At 35.5% G+C, this 20,982-nt stretch overlaps 1 protein-coding gene across 1 annotated transcript in view; it reads right to left on the bottom strand.

Moving 5' to 3' along the window:
- LOC119599837 (myosin-I heavy chain) overlaps window positions 1–20,982 on the bottom strand; it is a 779,075-nt gene that overhangs the window by 504,331 nt on the left and 253,762 nt on the right. Inside the window, exon 5 of the mRNA XM_037949747.1 lies at window positions 9,583–10,293. Within this exon, the coding sequence (XP_037805675.1) occupies window positions 9,583–10,293 (711 nt within the window). The remainder of the gene's footprint in view (window positions 1–9,582; window positions 10,294–20,982) is intronic.

Genomic DNA, 20,982 nt, shown 5'->3' with positions numbered 1-20,982 from the left:
CAAGAAAAGAACTTAAATCCGCTGGATTTGACCTTATGAAATGGACCTTAAATGACCCACGAGTTATACAATACCTCAATGTCCGAAAACACTGGAACCAAGACTCTTGGAATCAAATGATTGGGATGACATAATAAAACCTTTGACTTGTCTAAAATGGCAAAAATTCATAAAAACTGCCCCACAATAAATACATTGAAAACTCCCCGTTGTATCCAATTTAGCCCGAATTGCAGTGTGGTAACTCACGGTTTCAGTGATGCTTCAGAAAAGGTGTATTCAGCGACCGTTTATGTTCGAATACAATCGCAAAAGTCAGTAGTCAAGTTTCTTCTGGCTTCAAAGACCAGTGTAGCTCCCATTAAGCAAATATCGTTGCCCCGCTTTGGGCAACGTGGATCCGAATTATTGGCAAACCTTGCATGTGGACTTATACCAAATCTTCAAATTCAAAATGTCAAGACATATTATTGGACCGACTCAACAATCGTGCTGTTCTGGTTAAAGAAACCCCCTTGCTCATGGAACACTTTCGTAGGAAATCGTGTCTCAGAAAACCTAGACAAGGTTGGAAATCAAAATTGGCAACATATTGACTCAAAAGAAAAAGAAAAGAACGTCTAGACTTTATAAAATCTCTTCAAAATCAAGTGACCCATCACTGTAGCCATCAAAATATCGACTGGAAGTTTATTTCCCCAGGAGCCCCACACATGGGAGGCCTTTGGGAAACCGGTGTAAAGTCATTCGAAACTCACCTCAAAAAGATGATACCAAACATTAAATTCACTTTTGAAGAGCTATCTACAATTCTTACTCGTATAGAATCGTGCCTAAATTCTAGAAAATAAAAATAATTTAATTTTATTGTAGAATACGCAAACAAATTGAAACAAACAACAAAACAGTGAAATAAACAAAAAATTGAATTGAATAAAACACAAAATCAAAATACAAAACTAACAAGTAAGAGTGTTTTATTCGGCTATGACGAATCTTATATACCCACCATCAGACCGTATGCCGCAAAGGGAAACATTAGGGTGTGACGAGCAAAAGTCATAGTCACTCGTTTTTGCCTCACATTAATAACTGAATTAAAAATTTATTTTTTTATTATTAAAATTTGTCGAAACGTTTTTTTTTATATTTGTTATTATTCAAATTCGTTTAAAAACGTTATTTGTAGTTAGTTTAAGTAACGCCACCTAGTAGTAAGTAGGGAAAACAAAACGAATATCAGTACACTAAGTTTGCAACCATGGGACAGTTACACCGCTGTGTTATTAGTTATTGTGTGTGTATGCGTGGTTGATCTGCTATAAAAGACGGGCATTTGCTAATAAACGGGAGTCAGCCAGCAGCCGGCGAAGAGGTAAGATCTTATTTAGATGCGTAGGGGTTATACCTCTGGCAAATAAATAACATCTCAAACTCAGAGAATAGAGGTTATACCCACTCTCTTAGTTTACCTTTTTATCTGGTAAAGAGTTACTAAAGGTTTCTATTAGTTGGAGAAGGGGTTATACCTCGGTCACCTAATAAAACTGTGGTAATTGAGTATTGGTGGGATTCTGTGGTTATACCCGTGTCCAGCTTACTCAATCATCTTCCCATTCCGGCACATCCCTCTTGTTGACGCCCGTGGTGGTGCCGCGGTCAACGGAGAGAATCCCTGCGGCTTAAGACGTGTAGAGAGTATATACGGGAAGCCTTTCCCCGTCATCGCCGTGCCTCTACCCCCGCTAGTGTATATACGGGACGCCTTTCCCCGTCATCACCGTGCCCCTACGTAACAGTGTACTACGGGCCGCTCTATTCTCCGTCACGGTGGCTAACGTCTTAATAAAGTGTTGTGTTAGTGTATAAACTAAATAAAGTACGATTTATAACGTTATAAGAAAAGGAAACTGTCTTTTCAATCCCCTGGCTTAAAAATAAATTTTTGTAACGAACCCTGGGAGCCGCGAGCTCTACCCCGGCATAAGGTGGTAAAAACACGTCGTTACAATGGCAACCGAGCAGGGGCATTAAATAAGAGTGTTAAAAAAAACATTAATAATAAAAGATTTTTTGTAAAAAATTAAACTGTACGAATTGTGAAATAAACTGTGTGTGAGGATTATATAATCCGAGAGAAAAAAAACATTTTTTTGTTGAATATAAAGAACTGTTTTTATATAAAAATAATAATAATACCAGTGTGTAGTGATGTTAAAAACCTCATGGGCCTACTCCCTTAAACGGGATGAATTAGCAGCTTATTTAAGTGAATTTCAACTTGACCCAGCCGGTACTGTAGAGGAGCTTCGAAAACGATGGGCTAAATTCATTAGTGGAGAACAACACAGCGAAGATGAAATGAATCGCCTGATAGAAATCCAAACGAAACATGAAACACTAGCAGTTTCTCCCGCTGCAAAGTCATTGAAACCACCGGAACAGCATACATTCTTTAAGTCACCGGTGAAGGAAGAGAAAAATGGTGTAAGTCAGATAGCAGTCGGAACCATGAAATCGGAGTGCATAATGGAAGTAATGGAAAAGATAAGGAAGTGGGGCATACATTTCGACGGAACTCGTGATCCATTAGAATTCATTGAACGTGCAGAAGAACTCTCGTGTATGTACGGTGTGACCTTGGACATATTGCCGAAATTAATGCCTGAATTCCTACGAGATCGTGCCCTTATCTGGTTCCGTAATAATAATAAATCTTGGGATAGTTGGAACGATTTTAAATTGGATTTTAGCCAATTCTTTCTCCCACCAAGATATTATGAGAAACTAGAAGATGAGATTCAAAATCGCACACAACGACGAAACGAAAAATTTAAGGACTATCTTCTGTCCCTACAAAATCTTATGAGGCACTCTAAGCTGTCGGAAGCCCAGAAATTGGAGAGGGTATTTAGAAATTGCCATCCAGATTACCAATGGTATATTAAAAGGAAAGACTTTTCATCCCTACCGGAACTCACAACGCTAGCCGAAGATTTGGAGAGCATTAACTACAGGCCTCAGCAAAGCAACGACAGCTCTTCTAGCCGGTTAAATGCAGCTGCTTCCAATAGACAACAACGTCCTAGATGCCAAGCTTGCGGAGTTAACGGTCACGACATTGGAAGATGTCCCAACAATGGTAGGAATTCGGAAAACCCTTTCGGAGGGCGACGGAACTGAGGCGCAACGTCCCTCCAAACCACTCCACCTCAGTAAATCAAACAGCACTACGATGTGAAGAGTACCGTATAACAGCGACAATCTTGATACAAAACAAATTGATAACTTCTACAATAGATACCGGTGCAACCAGAAACTTTATAAGAGCCGATTTTTTAAGCCAAGTTGAAGGTGACCTCAAGAAGGTAAACGAAGAGCTGGAAGTAATATTGGCAGACGGAACACGAAAGCAAATTTCGGAAGGCGTACAAGTTAGTGTCACTTTTGGGAATACAACAAAAATGTGCATTTTTTATATAATGCCAGACTTTTTTGAAGAAATTATATTAGGCCTAGAGTTTCTACGAACCTTTAATACTACGATAAATTGTGCTGGATTGAGCTTGAACTGTGAGTTTAGAAGTACCTCAACGGAATCCTCTGACAACGGAGAACAACCGCTTGAACTCATTGCCCCTTCTGAAAATGGAGGACATCGTACTATTCCAGAACATAGTCCTGAGGAGCAGCAAGTCATTAAATCTTTTCTGGAAACCGAACTGCCGAAATTCAGTACACTTTCTGGGCTCTCAAACATAGCAACGCACAAAATAATTATGAAAGATGATCGCCCGATAAAAATCAGATATGCCCAGAGGAATCCTGCTATGCAAGCCATCATAGATGCGGAAGTGAATATGTTGATTGCCAAAGGATGTATAGAACCTTCCACCAGCCCCTATAGTTTCCCTATAACCCTTGCTAAAAAGAAGAATGGTAACTGGAGAGTATGTATGGACTTCCGTCAACTAAATTTAAGGTCAGTACCCGATGCTTATCCATTACCTAGAATTGATACAATTTTAAACCGACTTAGAAATGCAAACTACGTTAGTAGCCTAGACCTAAAAGACGGTTACTGGCAAATTCCTTTGGAAGCCAATAGTAAGAAGTTTACGGCATTTGTCGTAACAGGCCGTGGATTACATCAATGGCGTGTAATGCCATTTGGCTTGCACTCCGCCCCTGCCACATTTCAAAGAGCTCAAGACAACGTTATTGGACCAGACCTTGAACCATACGCCTTTGCATATCTAGATGATATAGTTATCGGAAAAACTCTGGAAGAACATTTAGGTAACCTTAAGGAAGTATTCCGCCGGTTAATAGCGGCAAATTTAAAGATTAACCCCGAAAAGTGCGATTTTTTCAAACGTGAAACCAGGTATCTCGGCCACGTCGTCAGCGGTAATGGTATTCATACTGATCCGGACAAGGTAGCTGCGATAAAGGAAATGAAACCTCCGCGAAATATAAAAGAAATCCGACGTTTCCTGGGAGTTGCCTCCTGGTACCGAAGATTTGTGCCAGACTTCGCCAAGATTTCCCACCCTCTCACACAACTATTAAAAAAGGGAAAACACTGGAAGTGGGGGGAAGCTCAGCAGACAGCGTTCGATCTACTGAAGGAGAAATTAACAACTGCACCGGTATTAGCATGTCCGGACTTCAATCAAACATTCACCCTCCAGACAGATGCCAGCGATTATGGAATCGGAACTGTCCTTACACAAGAGCTGGGCGGAGCTGGAAGAGTCATTGCATATGCTAGCCGCCACCTGAATAAAGCAGAAAAGAATTATTCTGCCACTGAAAAGGAGTGTCTTGCCTTAATATGGGGCGTAAGGAAAATGAGATCCTACCTAGAAAGTTATAAATTTACCATCATAACAGATCATTTGTCTTTAAAGTGGCTGAATTCAATCGAGAGTCCTACTGGACGCCTAGCTCGGTGGGCACTCGAATTACAACAGTTTAATTTTACAGTGCAGTATCGTAAGGGGAAACAAAATGTCGTTGCCGATGCCCTATCTCGTCAACCGCGTGATACCCTGAATGTTATAAACACTGACCCAATCTCGAATACGTTCCCTTGGCTCGAAAAGCGAAAGAAAGAAGTGGCGGAATCGCCTAAAAAATACTCTGATTATAGTATTATTAATGGTCAACTGTATCGTCATTTTCCACGTAGCATCAACGATGATGACTCAGACCCATGGAAACTTTGTGTTGCGACTCCTCTAAGAAGCCGCGTACTACAAGAAAACCATGACATACCGGCGGCACGTCATCTTGGCATACGCAAAACAAGCAATAGGATTGCTGCTCGTTATTACTGGCCTGGAATGTTTAGAGACATTAGCCGCTATGTTCGTAAGTGCGAATCATGCCAACGTCATAAGGTTAGCCCTGCCGGCGAAATGCTGACCCGAATTCCCGAGGAACCCTGGGCGACAATATGCGCTGATTTTGTAGGCCCACTACCCCGTTCAAAACATGGCTGTACGATGCTCCTCGTGTTCATAGACAGGTTTTCCAAATGGTGTGAGCTTGTACCGCTTCGTAAGGCTACATCCGAAAGTCTCGTGAAGGCATTTAGAGAACGTATCGTTGCCAGATATGGGGTGCCGAAGGTCATTATTACCGACAACGGTACGCAGTTCACATCACATATTTTCCGTAAATGTTTAGCTGAATATGGTGTGACACAGCAATGTACTGCCCCTTACACACCTCAGGAAAACCCAACGGAACGTGCAAATCGAACCATAAAGAAAATGCTCGCGCAATTTGCTGACAATCAACACAATAAATGGGATGATTTCCTACCCGAGATAATGTTGGCGATGAACACCAGCACATCGGAGGCTACGGGTTATTCTCCAGCGTTCCTTACCCAAGGACGAGAACCCGGATTACCAAAAGCTCTCTACGACGAAGTTACGGTAGGCACCGGTGCTCACAACCCACATCCAGATGTACGGGCCGAAGAGATGAAAGAAATCTTCAAAATAGTGAGGCGAAACCTCATGTCTGCGTCCTTAGATCAGCAGCGTCTTTACAACCTACGACGTCGGTCTTGGAGACCTAAGGTTGGGGATCTCGTTTTGGTGCGACAACTACCCTTGTCTAAAGCGTGTGAAAATTTCGCAGCCAAGTTGGCCCCGAAGTTTGGAGGTCCATACCTCATTAATCATTGTAAAGATAGGGAACCCCGTAGGACACACGTTAGCGAATTAAAACATTATACAAGTTGAACTTATATGTTAATTACTTACTGTAATACCTACTGATTTAACCAATTAATAGTTTTTCTTTCTCTCTTATCTATTTGATTCAAATCTAGTCCTACTACTGAAATAAAAAGAAAAAATATAATCATGTCGGACAAGTTCGAAGAAACCCGCAAGAAGTTTCGCAAATCCTGGGAACGGGAACAAGGTAAAAGAAGACGCACCATTTTCTTAGAAGATGACGATATTCCATCCACTAGCAAACGACAAAACAACGGTCGTAAGGAGTGAGCCCAACCTGTCAGATAGCCCAACCCTGTCAGAATACGACGATTACCTCCAGTCAATGGGATTCGAAAGCGGAAGGGGGGAGGAACTGCGACGCACGTTTTTTGGTCGTTTCGATCAGACAATTGAAAAGTATCCTCCATCTCCTCCGTCACCACTGCCACCAAGGTCACCGCCGTCGATAGATTCTGAGGATGAGCGTTACGATCCACCCAAGCCACCGAAAAGGAAGGGTTTCTGTTATGTGCAAGAGAAGGAACAGAAGTACCAACGCGCAGGCAAATATATCGTTGACATACTGTAATGGGCCATTTGCTTTATTTTTTTTTTGAGAAGAGAGGCGATGTGACGAGCAAAAGTCATAGTAACTCGTTTTTGCCTCACATTAATAACTGTATTAAAAATTTTATTTTTTTATTATTAAAATTTGTCGAAACGTTTTTTTTATATTTGTTATTATTCAAATTCGTTTAAAAACGTTATTTGTAGTTAGTTTAAGTAACGCCACCTAGTAGTAAGTAGAGAAAACAAAACGAATATCAGTACACTAAGTTTGCAACCATGGGACAGTTACACCGCTGTGTTATTAGTTATTGTGTATGTATGCGTGGTTGATCTGCTATAAAAGACGGGCATTTGCTAATAAACGGGAGTCAGCCAGCAGCCGGCGAAGAGGTCTTATTTAGATGTGTAGGGGTTATACCTCTGGCAAATAAATAACATCTCAAACTCAGAGAATAGAGGTTATACCCACTCTCTTAGTTTACCTTTTTATCTGGTAAAGAGTTACTAAAGGTTTCTATTAGTTGGAGAAGGGGTTATACCTCGGTCACCTAATAAAACTGTGGTAATTGAGTATTGGTGGGATTCTGTGGTTATACCCGTGTCCAGCTTACTCAATCATCTTCCCATTCCGGCACATCCCTCTTGTTGACGCCCGTGGTGGTGCCGCGGTCAACGGAGAGAATCCCTGCGGCTTAAGACGTGTAGAGAGTATATACTTGTTACTTCAAAAGAAGCCTTTCACCGTCATCGCCGTGCCTCTACCCCCGCTAGTGTATATACGGGACGCCTTTCCCCGTCATCGCCGTGCCCCTACGTAACAGTGTACTACGGGCCGCTCTATTCTCCGTCACGGTGGCTAACGTCTTTATAAAGTGTTGTGTTAGTGTATAAACTAAATAAAGTACGATTTATAACGTTATAAGAAAAGGAAACTGTATTTTTAATCTCCTGGCTTAAAAATAAATTTTTGTAACGAACCCTGGGAGCCGCGAGCTCTACCCCGGCATAAGGTGGTAAAAACACGTCGTTACAAGGGTGATATTTGGAATATGGATTAACTCATTTATGGACTGAGCTCTTTTGAAGTAACAAAGTATTAATTTGAAGTAACAAAGTATATTTTTTAATTTCTATACTGTAAGCGTAAGAGTAATTTACAAATAAAATGTTGTACATAGAATTTGTTGTACATGTCAAAATGTCAAATTCCATCGTTATACTCGTATTTTTAAATAAGGAAAACTAGTATTTTAAAAAGCACCTCTAATATAGGGTCAATTATAGAATAATCCTCATTAAATTCGGAATGAAGAATTATCTTTCTATGTATAAACTTTTTATGTCGATTTTCATCGCCTACTTGTAATTTTCTGAATAGTCCTCATGAAATTTTCTGAAGAGGACCTTATATGAGGGGTAGGGTCATTTATCGACCGATCCTCATAACATTTTGTAGACTGATTATGGTTCATATTAAATTTGCTTACCTTGAATATCATCGCTGTACTCGTATTTTTATGCATGAAATTCGGTAGAAAGTTTAACGTTCGTATAAAAGTTTATTATGTCGAATTTCATAACTATATTCCATAACTCGTATTTTTAAGCCATCAATTATCGTTTAAGTAATTTTCTAAAAGGACCCTTATATGGTAGGGGTAGGGTCAATTACGGACCGATCATCAGTACATTTGGTACAGAAATTTTGGCTCATATAAAACTGATGTTTATCGATTTTTATCGCTTTACTCGTATTTATAAGTCAGTAAAGAGCGTTCTGAAGTGGACCATATATGGGGGTAGGGTCAATTAAGAGCCGATTCTTATAAAAGGCTGTAAAGAGGTGTTGGCTGATATGAAACTTTTTCTGAAGGGGACCTTAAAAGGGGGATTGGGTCATTTATGGACTGATCCACATAAAATTTGATAGAGTGTAGATAAAGTGTGTCTAATTTCATCGCTATACTCGTATTTTTAAGACAGTAATTAGCGTTAAAGTCGGATCAATTATGGACCGATCCGCATAATTTCATTGATATACTCGTATTTTTATAAGGGGGGGTGGTGTAGGGTCAATTATTGACCGATCCATATAAAATTTGGTAGAGAGATTTTGACTCACATAAAACTTATGTGTGTCGATTTTTTTTACCTTCCGAGGAAGTGATGTTTAAAGACTTCCGAAGAAACGAAAATAGTTCTATTTTTTCAATGCTGAAGACATATTTTAATGTTATTTTTCAGCTTTTGTAGTAAAGTTTTATATTATTTAAGTCAAATTAGTTGTATTCTATAATATTACAATTTCACTTCCGAACAACTTCCAAAAAAGAGCATAAAAATTACTTCTTGACAATGTCTTCAGAAGTAGTGAATTTGGAGTCAAAAAAAAAAAGAACATCCCTCCTATAACAAGAATGTGTTAAAATCATCACTTCTACAGGTCCTTTTCAGTACTTCCATGGAGTAAATTCTTGCTGGGTATTCATTAAAATTTTTTAAAATAATTAGTTAGAATACACTTCATATACATACATATTTCTTTGTTAAGAAAATTTATATATCATTTTTCCATAGAAAATTACCATAAACAAAAAAAACGGTTAACCGGTTTTTACACTTAAAACCGTACTCGAAAAAGGGTTTATAGAAAATTCAATTTTCGAATTATTCAAATACTGGTTTTTGAAACAATCCGGTTTTTTGAGTACTCTAGTTTGGTCGTTGTAATAAAATTAAAATGGTAAACTTTTTGAATTAGTGAAATACTTACACGAAATATATTGCAAGCAAAAACTACATTTTCAGGATCATACATATGTATATGGGATGAGGATATTCTATCTCCCTTAAAAAATGTTATCATTTCGTATTTTGGGATCTGATCAACATTTTTTTTATTCTTTCTGGTTAAAGTTGCAATTATGGTTCCTTCTGGAGTTCTATCATGAACATTAAAATAATGTTCGGCGAATTCCATTATATCGTAATAAACATCATTGTTGTATAAATCTTTTTGTATATCTGCAGTATTTTGATGCATTTCCATAATTTTCTTTTCCACGCGGTATTTTCGCCTCTGTTCGCGTTCTGTATATATTTCCGAGTCTTTTGCGTTTTGAATTATATTTGTAACTGTAGGTGCTGTTTTTACAGCTACAGAGGGACATAAATTAGTTTCATTTAATAAATTATTGTGATGAACTAGATCACTTGCATCAGATAAGGATATATCAAGCTCCTGGGATTTCTTCTCATCATTAATTTGGATGCCTCTTCCAATTAAAACTGCCTCATAAATGGGCTCCGGCTTTATTTGTTTTGAAATTAAAACACAACTTTTTAATTTATCTAAATTATCATGATTACTATCATGAGGTGGTGGAGGTGGAGGCATTGTGGGTTCCGGCAACGATGGTAATGGTTTGTTGGGAACTTGATTCAATACGTGAGATTCAGAATCAGTATTATTACAATTTCCTAGCTGAAATTATAAATAAAAAATCAATTAACATTTTAAAAGAAAGCTGTAACAGGTTTTTATTATTGAATAATATAATTGAACCCTGAAGGTATACATAGCATATATGCATTCTTTCTCAGAGATTACGTACTTAAACATAAACAAAGGAATGTCAATTCCCTTACCTTTTTTACCCTATTATGCTTTATTTTAAATTTTAATATTACGCATTTAATTGAAGTTAAGATCTACAATAGTGCAGTGATATTCTCAGAAGAAAAAAAATTAAAAATATAAATATATGAAGGGCTTATTGCAGTAACTCGATATGCCACAAAAATAAAATTTTGAGTAAATCGTCATTAAAGTTTAAAAATTGTTTTTTTTTTTTTAATTTGTACGCCTAATAATCATATGAGGTCGATAACTATCTTATGCCAATAGATGGATATCATAAATAAAGTGGAAACCACTGTTTTAGCACAAAATTGTGGCTTATCAAGTTATTGCCTAACAATATTTGAACATTTTTCTATTTTCAAAAAACAAGTTCTAGTACATTTTCAAAGGGGCTTATCATGTTCTTGCTACAAAAAATTTATAAATTTTATTTTCAATATGAAATTTACATTTTTAGTTACTTTTTTATATGAGAATAAATTTGGCTAAATATACTTAGCTAAATTATTCTGCAGTAAAAGGCAGGTCCTGTGGTATGATTCTATTTTAAATAGAATGACAAAACACAATGTTTTGGGTTTTGTACTTAATATTCAGATAAAAATTTAATCTTGCGTTTATTCAACATAGTTGATTTTCTGCATCTTGATCATCATTTAAACATCTGAACCAATTTCGATGCATGTTGTGTCAGAAGTCTTACACGGATTTTAGAAATTTCAAGTCCATTGTTCAAAAGAGGTTTCGATATGCACTTTATGTAACAAGCGTTATAATATTAAGCTTTTTTTAAATGCTGATGATTGTGATATGTTTTACAAAGATATGCTGCTAATTTGGTATGATAAATATGACTTTTTATTACCCACATAGTTTGAACATTATATAAGATTTTTCCACAAACTGAAAGTAAATTTATAAGCAAAATTTATTGTGTTTTGCAATCGAACATTTTCCAATCAGCAAGAACTTGGTAAGCAACATAATTATATATGAAATTATTTTTATGCAGTAACATGGTAATTATATCTCCCGATATTTCGAGCAAAAAATGTTTCTCTTCGTATAGCAACTCAAAAAGCACATAAAATCGAATTGTGATGGTTGGTGGCATATCGAGTTACTGCAATAAGCTCTTCATATGTACATTGTACATACATAAAATTTCTAACATTAAAAAGTGTAATAATATTTCATTAAAAACTTTAAATTTGTGATTCTAAAGGAAACCAAAGTAAATTTTTAATTTAACATTTTAAGTTGGGTAATTCTTATGATATAATATGATCTAGGAATTGGAACCATTTGGTTTTGTTACTTTATCCAAAATTTGACATAAGTTCAGCAGTTTCAAATATTCTCCTCTTAAACCGTCTGAAGGAGTTTGAACGAGTTTGGATTGTATATAAAATCTCACAAAATTGGACATTATACAACTTGGATCAGTACGTAATCCAGACCATGAGGTCTGTAAAACAAGTATCAGACCTAAAAGACTCGTGTTGCATAACCTTTCCGCCATTTTGGGATTAAAAAAATTAGGAAAATCATAAGTATTCTAAAGCATTTCTAAATTATTACGTAAAACTTAACTTCTAAAATTATTCCTAATTTTATTAATTACTCTTAAGTTTGTTGCCTTAGTTTATATAATTTTCCTATAATTATCAAATAAAAATCAAATAAGGTCTCATTTAATGGGGATTTTTTTTGCGGTTTTCAAATGAACGATTTTTTTAGAATCGAATTTTTAGATTTTAATTTTTAGATGTTTTTTTTTAGATCTTTTACCGTTTTAAATTGGTCATATCCTCAGCACTGCTAATGTTTTTAGCTCTTTTACCGTTTTTAAATTGGTCATATCCTCAGCACAGCTAATGTTATACAAAATCAAATTCTTAATATAGATCCAACGCGGACTGACTGATCTGTTTTCTGGATATCAAGAGCAACATAAAAATTCAAAATCTCAAAGTTTGATGACAAACTATTTTTCAAGAAAAGAAACAATTGAAACTCTTAAAAATTCTTTGATCTCGTCCCATATTCACGAAATATGTAAATTCTAGTGATGAATATGATATTTTACCATATGATGGCAATATGATTATATCATCTAGAGATGAAAGTAACGTTGAACCAATTCCAAATAATGCAGAGAATTATTCAGTGATACAGATTAATCATACATATTAACAGATTTTCTTACAAAAAACGTTTCAGCTTATTTTTGAACCATTTTCTGTTTTTTTCAGTAATAATGAATTAATATTATATCTTTGTTTATTTTTTAAACGTGTTTTGTTTTTATTGTTTAAGTTAATGAAATAAATATATTTTTGTGATTTTTCTTGTGCGATTTTGTTTTGATTTTTTAATTAAAATTTGAATTTATGAGGTTTTTCATAATTTTGAAACGAATCATTGGTTTTTATATGAAGTTAGAGTATCGTTTTACGTGAATTTAATTTATGCGATTTGAATTTGGAACGCATTTATCGCATAAAATGAGACCTAAGTGTATGTACTTTAATAAAAAAACAAAAACGTTTTCATTTATGTGTGCTTAAAATAAAAAAATTAAAAATTCCGAATGTGGAAATAAAAAACAGAAATGTCCATTTATTATGAATGTATCATTTTAAGTGTTCGTACATGAATATTTCTGATCCCTGCTTTTTTCATATGGCAATTTCATGTCAAGTGACCCAACTCAAAAAATCGATTTTGATGAAATTTGCACCAAGTTTAGTACTATCCCTGCAGTTCGGCTTGACAGTCCCGAACTAACCACCTAACCTACCACTTATGGTGGCCCATAGCCTCTCGACTACACAGGTGACTAAGCATTTTAACATGGGCTTGTCCTACGAGGAAGTCAATCATACTCTATAGCCTACAATAAGACTATCAAGAGCTAGTCAAAAGTAGTCAATCTCAATCTCCAAATGGGTTCATGGGAGCCAGTCACATTACTAACTCTTTTACTAGTTACTTCACTAGCTATTGACGTGTCCTAGGGGAAAGTCAAGTGTCCCCAGTAGCTTGTCCAATGGACAGGTATTGCAGTGGGGTTAAATAACCGGTCCGTCGATGTATAACTCTAAAAACTTATGAAAAATAAAAAAAACACTTAAAAAATACTTTTATTTATAGATTAAACAAATACTGCTGCTCATTTGTATCTTCAGTAAAATTGGACTTTTAAACTTTGGAATTCATTAATACACATAAATGACTCTGAAAGAATAGAATTGTTTATATTAAGGGAAGATTTTTTTCCGTAATCACTGCTAAAGTTTTTTGTTTTAACTCATCTTAAATAAATTCACTGTTCCAATCTGTAAATGTTTCTTATTTAAATTTGACTATTTTTTAATTAAATTGAAAAACTGTTTCTTATTTTAAAATTCACATAATAAAATTTTTCGCGAGAACTGTCTTAAACAACTTATTAAAGTTAACTAACATAAAAATAAAATAACTTAAAAGTGATGAAGAAGTATAACTGTTCATTGTCTTTGCATTCAGACAAAACTGATCATGTTTATTCTCTTTCTCTTCACCTTCAATTTTTAAGTTTTTTCAAGTGTCCCCTCTCTCGTTTACTCGAGGGACAGTTAAGTGACGACTGTCACTCTCTTGCTTACTTGGTGTACAGTAAAGTGGCGACTGTCTTCGCTCTCGACTACAAAGAGTACATTCGTGATGAATGACCAAAAACATTCAAATAGGGTACAACCAGCTGGATAGACTTTGGTGGAAAATAACAATTGTGTCTCCAATTGATGTGTAAAATGTCTACATTTTAAAGTGCCACTCGTTTACTTAGGGTACAGTAAAGTGACGACTGTCTTCGCTCTCGTTTACGAAAAGTCATTGGTGACGAATAAACCAATATATACAAATTAGGGTCAAGCATGTGGTTAAACATAAGTGTAAATGACTGTTTTTTACGTATGCATTAACTCTTTGTCAAACTACTGGGGCTTAATTTGGTAATACCTCTATAACTAGAAATGTTGGATCAGTTTCCTTTGTTCAAGAAATAATAAATTATTTTTTTCCAGAAATCAGGAAAATAACCGTTGGAAAGTGATGCATTAAAAGGTATGGTGAAATAAGAGGATATATACAGTTTAGTAGAACACAACTTTGTATACCGTCTTTGTATATATAGTCTTCCAGTTTTTAACAGTGTGACTCTGATTATTTTTAAACTGTACTCATTAAAATTTAATAAGAAATGTTTAAATTTCTTGCATTCACCCTGTTTTACACAAGATGATCATGAATTTTTTCGACAGATTTTCTCGATACGAGAATTACAGAACGGGGTAACAGATATCCGACGCTTCAAATTAACGAATTTATAAAAAGATTTCGGAATGTTTTTGAAATTTGTCTTTTCTTTATGAATATAATTGTTTATATTTTAAGTTTTTCAGAGTAGTGAGCTGCTTCGTATTCCATGGTGGACCATTTGGGATTATTTGTTTTTTTATTCCAATAGATAATTTAAAACATTTAAATAGGACGTCGTAAAACTGTTAAATCTTTGTAAGAATGATAATCGAACCAATTCTGTGATGAGAGTAGGTGATTTAACTTGGGGAAAATCAGCTTTACTGAAGTCAAAGACTTTTTCTTCTTTCGGAACTAGTTTTTCCGGTAATTGCATATTAATAAATGAACTAATTTCAGGAGTAGGGTGATAAACACCTTCTGGAGTCGAAAGTGGATCTATGCGTTGTATTTTAAATTCATCTGGATGAACAACAAATACTAAATCCAGTGTTTTGGTATGTTATTTATTTTAAAAAAGCGCCAATTCTGCAATGGAATTAAGAAGGTCTAAATTTGATTCCGAGTTTATTGATGCACTTAAAAAACTTGAATCCGGAGTTTTAGACCAAATTATGTAAGGAATATTAAAGTCTCTTAAGAGAATAATAATGGCATCGGGATGGATAAATTTACTACGAGCTTTATCGCTGTAGAGTGTCGTTCATATATTTCGATACTTGATGCATGAGGAATGTATGAACATGTGATAAAGATAGTCCTATATTTAGTTTTAACACACGATGCAATGAACTCGATATCATGGACTTCATTAAGAATTATTTCTTTGGAAGGAGTTGAAACTGCAATCAAAATTCCGCCACCTTCATTTCCTACTCTATCACGTCTATAAATTTGAAATTTACTGCACATTATTTCGGAGTTGTGGATTTTCCTCTCAGGTTTATCTCGGAGCCATGTTTCTGTAAGGACTATGATGTTTTGCACAATGTCAAAGCTTTGTAGGAAAAAGGATTTCAATTTTGTATTCAAGCCACGAACATTTTAATAAGCAATTGAAACTAATGAAAAATCAAATTTAATCAGTTTTTTGGTAGTAAGCAGCCTTAGGAAGGGTAACGTTATTATCTTCCCGATAAATAAATTGCCGAACTGTTGTATTTTTTGGGCCAAAAATTGAGTGTACCAATCGATCAAAATAGTCTCTGGCACAATAATTTTAAATGATGATCAATCACGGGTATTAATCTTATAGAATTGAATATCATTATATATTTCCATTCCGAGATTATTTCTAATGTAGAAGTCAATATCATTAGCGGTTGTATCCTGCTCAAATCGGGTAGCAAATATAGTTTTCCTAGGAGGAATAGTTTTTAGAGGCTTCGGCGTAGTAACGGTATCAATTGTTTTTAAAGATTGGTTGTTAACACTTATGCTTGTTGTAATATTAGAGGAGTTGGACCGGTAGGAGGATAGTTATTAGAAATTTGTTCATTAGGAGTGTATTCAATGATTGAAGGAGATACTAAAGGATTCGAGCAGCAGGAGGCGTATTTGAAGTCTGATCAGAATCAACGTTCGCGTACGTTAGGATATTCGAGGATGAAAATGTATTAACGTTAAATGGATTTGGAGTTAGACCAAAATTAGTTTTTTCATTCGTTTGTTAGATAAGGGCAAGCTGATTGGTAGGATTAGGATTTATGGGTTGCTTAACTGCAAACTGGTTAGGAGCTGCAATATTTGATTCTTTAGGAGATGTTGATGATGCCTTAGTAGTTCATTTGCGTTTTGGTTCGGAGACACAGCCAAATTGTCTAAATTTGTGAATTTAGAAAATAGTTCACCCACATTTGGAAAATTTTTCCTTGTAAAGATGAAAAATCATTCTTAATTTCACCAAATTCTGCTTTGGAATTTTTGAAAGAAATTATAAAATTTAATGCCAATTATTCTACAACTTGGACAAGTCCATTGAATATCTTGGTTATATCGGATAGTGCATCTGCATTGCGAGCTTTAAGTCCACTACATTTTAAATGGTAGTTTCCCAAGCACAGCCAACAGAACACCATACGTTCATCACCAGAAATATTACAATTTCTACTTATACAGTCCATATCTAATATTATTTGATGCACACACATAGAAATTACCTGCAATATCCCTTATGTCAATAAGGGATATTTTGAAGTGATATATCTCGAGATCTATATATCGACTTGGAATGGGGGTATTCTACAGAGTAATGCTTTCTATCAATTTTCCAAAAATTAGTTAAATATATATTTTTTATAAACCGATTTATGACCGATTTCTACTCTTACCTCGTACATCAATATCCCACATAGCCGGGTATGCAAAAAACTATATCTCAGTTGTCGGGCAAAATTAAGTTTACATTATAAATTTTCAGTTTTATTATTTGAATTATATATATTTTTGTATCTGATGAAAAAAATTGAACTAAACAACAAATTTTGTTAATAAAATACATAAGAAATGTGTCATTGTTTCATAAATTTGAATGTGAAATATCTTTGGATCCTACAACATTTACAAATTGGGCCGATTTTAATGTATTAAAATTTTTTCATTGTACATGACTTAGTAAAGTAAAATTATGCTTATTATAATAATTTTATTCTTATATAAACGAAAATATTGTAGTTTTCAATTTTAAAATTTTAATTTTTGACCATCACTTAATAATCTTTTTTGCAAATAAAGTGCCTACTAACGAAAACAAAACAATTATTTAATGCTAATCGATTTTATATACCTCAGGTTAATAATATAGAAAACAAATTTTGTTCAATTATGTTTCCCCCGTCTAAGAGTAATAGCTTCTTCAAATCACAATTTACCAAAGTCAAATTCTGCATGATATACATTATACGTTATATAAGGAATTTCTTTTTGCATATGGTATTTTTGTTAAAAGGAAAACAATGAGAAACAAAACTAAAATATTACTAAAATTTAATGGTATGATCAAAAACTATTTAATTTATTTGTACTGGCATTTATTAAATTAGTTTTAATTAATGTATCTAAATTATACACTAAAATGTATAAAAAGATGAAATATAAACTGTATGACATACCCGGGTATGCTGGACATTGATTACGTAATTTTGCTCGGGTATAGACAAGACGGATATTGCAGGTAATTAGTAAGGACAACAACCTAGGATTTGTTCTAAATAATGCAATTAGAACAGAATAGCAATACCGTGAAGAAAACAAACAAAATATAAAACAAATAAAAATAAGGCTTTATTTAGAATTAATACAACACAACTTGATTACATACACTTGTATAGAATATTCCGAGGAATACTTAGCTCTTAGACTGGTTATCAGGAACTCAGTTTTATTAATGATTTCACCAATTAAATTTTAACAAAATCGGAGCACAATTAAAATCACGACCTGAACTAGGGGCAGGGTTAATTTATTTTTTTGCTGTTATTTTAAATATCGGACCATATATTATAAATTCTTGTAACACAAGTTTACAAATTAATATTTTTTGTTTGCTCATGGAATGAAACATATACTTTGGAAAGTGCTATAGGCTCAGTTAGTTTGAAAGTTCCGTAACGTTTCCGTTCTGTGACGTTCCGTTGACTGTTTATGTGTAGTTAGTTTCTATGTAAGAACGTAGCAGCTGTTTTTAAAAATAAGCAAAAAAGAAATTCTGATTTGTTGTGTCAAAAATCAGAGATGACTTTTCTTTCTTTGTGTTTAAAGCAGCGAAAGGCAAACTAACACTACTGTAGTTGTTAATTCTGCATTTGTGTTAATTGTGTTTGCACTAAACGAAATATTGTGAAATTTTGAAATGCTGTTTGTTGAATAATAAATATGTTAGGTAAGGTTGATAGGAGGATGTATAATACACTAAATGCGAAGAAATACACCTAGGCCGCTATCGGGCCTGTTGTGCGCTCCTTATCATGAAAAAAAGTTTACTAAATGAATTATTTTTCAGTGTTCAGAAACTCAGTTTCCTGAACGTAATTCCTAAGAATCTTCCAATCAGTGTTAGTCAATAATGTTTTATCCGGAATAACATCACTTCCAAGATACTTGGATCTAACTTCGTCGAATGCCTAGCAGTGTCAAAGAAAGTGCTCCAGAGTTTCACTGTCCTCTCCACATGCTCTACATTCGTCTGATTATGCATGTACTCTTAATTCTGTGTGTCCACTCAGAATACGTACCATCATACTATCTTCAGACTTGCTCATTTTAAGGAAATTTTTCGTCTTGCTCTCATCATGTTCACCCCATAGGATCTTCGTGGTTCAACCCACTGTTTCATTATTCCAAGAGGCCTTATGGGATTCTCTCACCCATATTTTTAGTTCAGCTTTTTTTGCGTCGAATGGTTTTGCGTTTGTCAGGTTAACTGCTACGAGCTCCCTTCCCTTTAAAGCTATTACATTTGCCCTTTCGTTACAGACTACTCCCGAGTGGGCTGGTACCCATATGATGTAGACCTTACCTCTGGGAGAGTATTCAGTTAAAGTTTTCTTACAATCCAATACGGTCTTAGATTTAGTTCTATCGCCTGATATTGCCCTAATTGCCTTCTGGCTGTCGGTAAATATATTAAGCGCTGTTACGCCATATTTATTCTAATCCAATTTACGCATTCCGTAATTGCTTCTGCCTGGAAGCTTGAGTTATGATTTCGTAAACGGTGGTATATTTCTGTTTCTGGGTCTTCAATATAGAACCCCAGCCCCACTTTGTCCCCCAATTTAGAGCCACCCGTGTAACAACGGATTCCTTCTAGTATTTGCACTAATGTTCCGCTTGACCAAGACATTCTATCTGGGATCAGCTTTTCAAAGTTTCCGACATATTCTGTGTCTGGTATACAATCAGGCACGTCCGATGATTGTGTATAACCTTCCAATGTGCCCAGTATACATTTATGACGTGTCCTATAACCGCTTTTTGCCAGTTCGCCTAAAGTAAAGAGTCGTTCGGCTGTAAGCGCTGCCTTATATCTTATATATGTTTCAATGGGTGGAATATCTAGCAACGCTTCCAGAGCCTTGGTTGAAGTAGTACTTGTAGTAGCCTTGTTGATTGAGGGCGAGGATTACACCTAAGTACTTAACTTTGTCTGTTACTGGTATCTTCTTGCCCAGAAACCAAGGTTCACTATACGTAAACATTTTTGTCTTTCTTGTGAAAAGACAGATTTCCGTTTTGCCGGGTTAACATTGAGGCCTCTCGGTTGAGCCCAGCTCAAGGCCGTCTTCAGAGCATCCTCAGCTCATCTACACAATTTATTTGGATCCTTTCCCTTTAAAAGTATCGTCTGCATAGCAGACAGGTCTAAGCCCTTTCTCGTTTAGAGTCCTTAGGAGGCTATTAATCGTGGTAACCCAGAGTAAAGGTGACAAAATGCCACCCTGTGGTATACCGCGAAATACCGTTTTCCTCGCAGCTTATCCATCTGTACCTTAGCATGTGGTTGATCCAGTTACGGAGCACGCGGTCAACATAAAACTGGTCTAAAGATTGGATAAGAGTATCAGTGTGCACGTTATTGAAGGCGCCTTCGATGTCAATGCATACCGCCAGTGTATACAGTTTGCTATCAAATATAATAACTATTTCCGTATTAGCCTCCCCTTCCTAAAATATTGGTTCATTTATGTTATTAGATATATCGGGTGGGAAATGAGAGTTTATTAGGAGTTTCATTGTCTCCTCCAGATCGTCCAGCCTTCTGCCCGTGTCATCGATCATATATGCCGATTGAACGTGAGTTTTGGATAGGAATTTTTTATCTTCGATACGTCATTTACGCTGTCTATCTGTTCACAGAAAAGTTTCCAGGAGTCTCGTTTGGCTTCTCGAACGATTTTGTTATATTCACCAAGTTTATTACGATACTCATCCCAGTATACTGCGGTCTTTTTACACCTTGCCCGGTTAAATAGTTCGCGAAGGGTCTTACCAAGGCTTTCTCCTGGGCAGATCTCCGCTCTCGCAGAGGGCTGCTGTACTCGAACGACTCATCCAAGGCATTTATGAACGTTTCTACTTTGGCGTCTATATCCTCTTCATTTCGACATTGAAAAATGTCCTGACATAAATGGTTATTTAGTAAGATCCCGAACATTGTCCAATTAGTTTTAGACTTATTCCGAAACTTTATCGGCTTTGGTGGTGGTCTTAGTATTTGGAATCTTA

Source organism: Lucilia sericata, unplaced genomic scaffold (genome assembly GCF_015586225.1).
Source record: "Lucilia sericata isolate MDLA Ls3-8-SP2 unplaced genomic scaffold, ASM1558622v1 Contig000090F_arrow, whole genome shotgun sequence".
Taxonomy (NCBI): Eukaryota; Metazoa; Arthropoda; class Insecta; order Diptera; family Calliphoridae; genus Lucilia; species Lucilia sericata.
The sequence above is the reverse complement of the archived record's forward strand: the minus strand, read 5'-3'. Positions and strand labels throughout refer to the sequence as shown.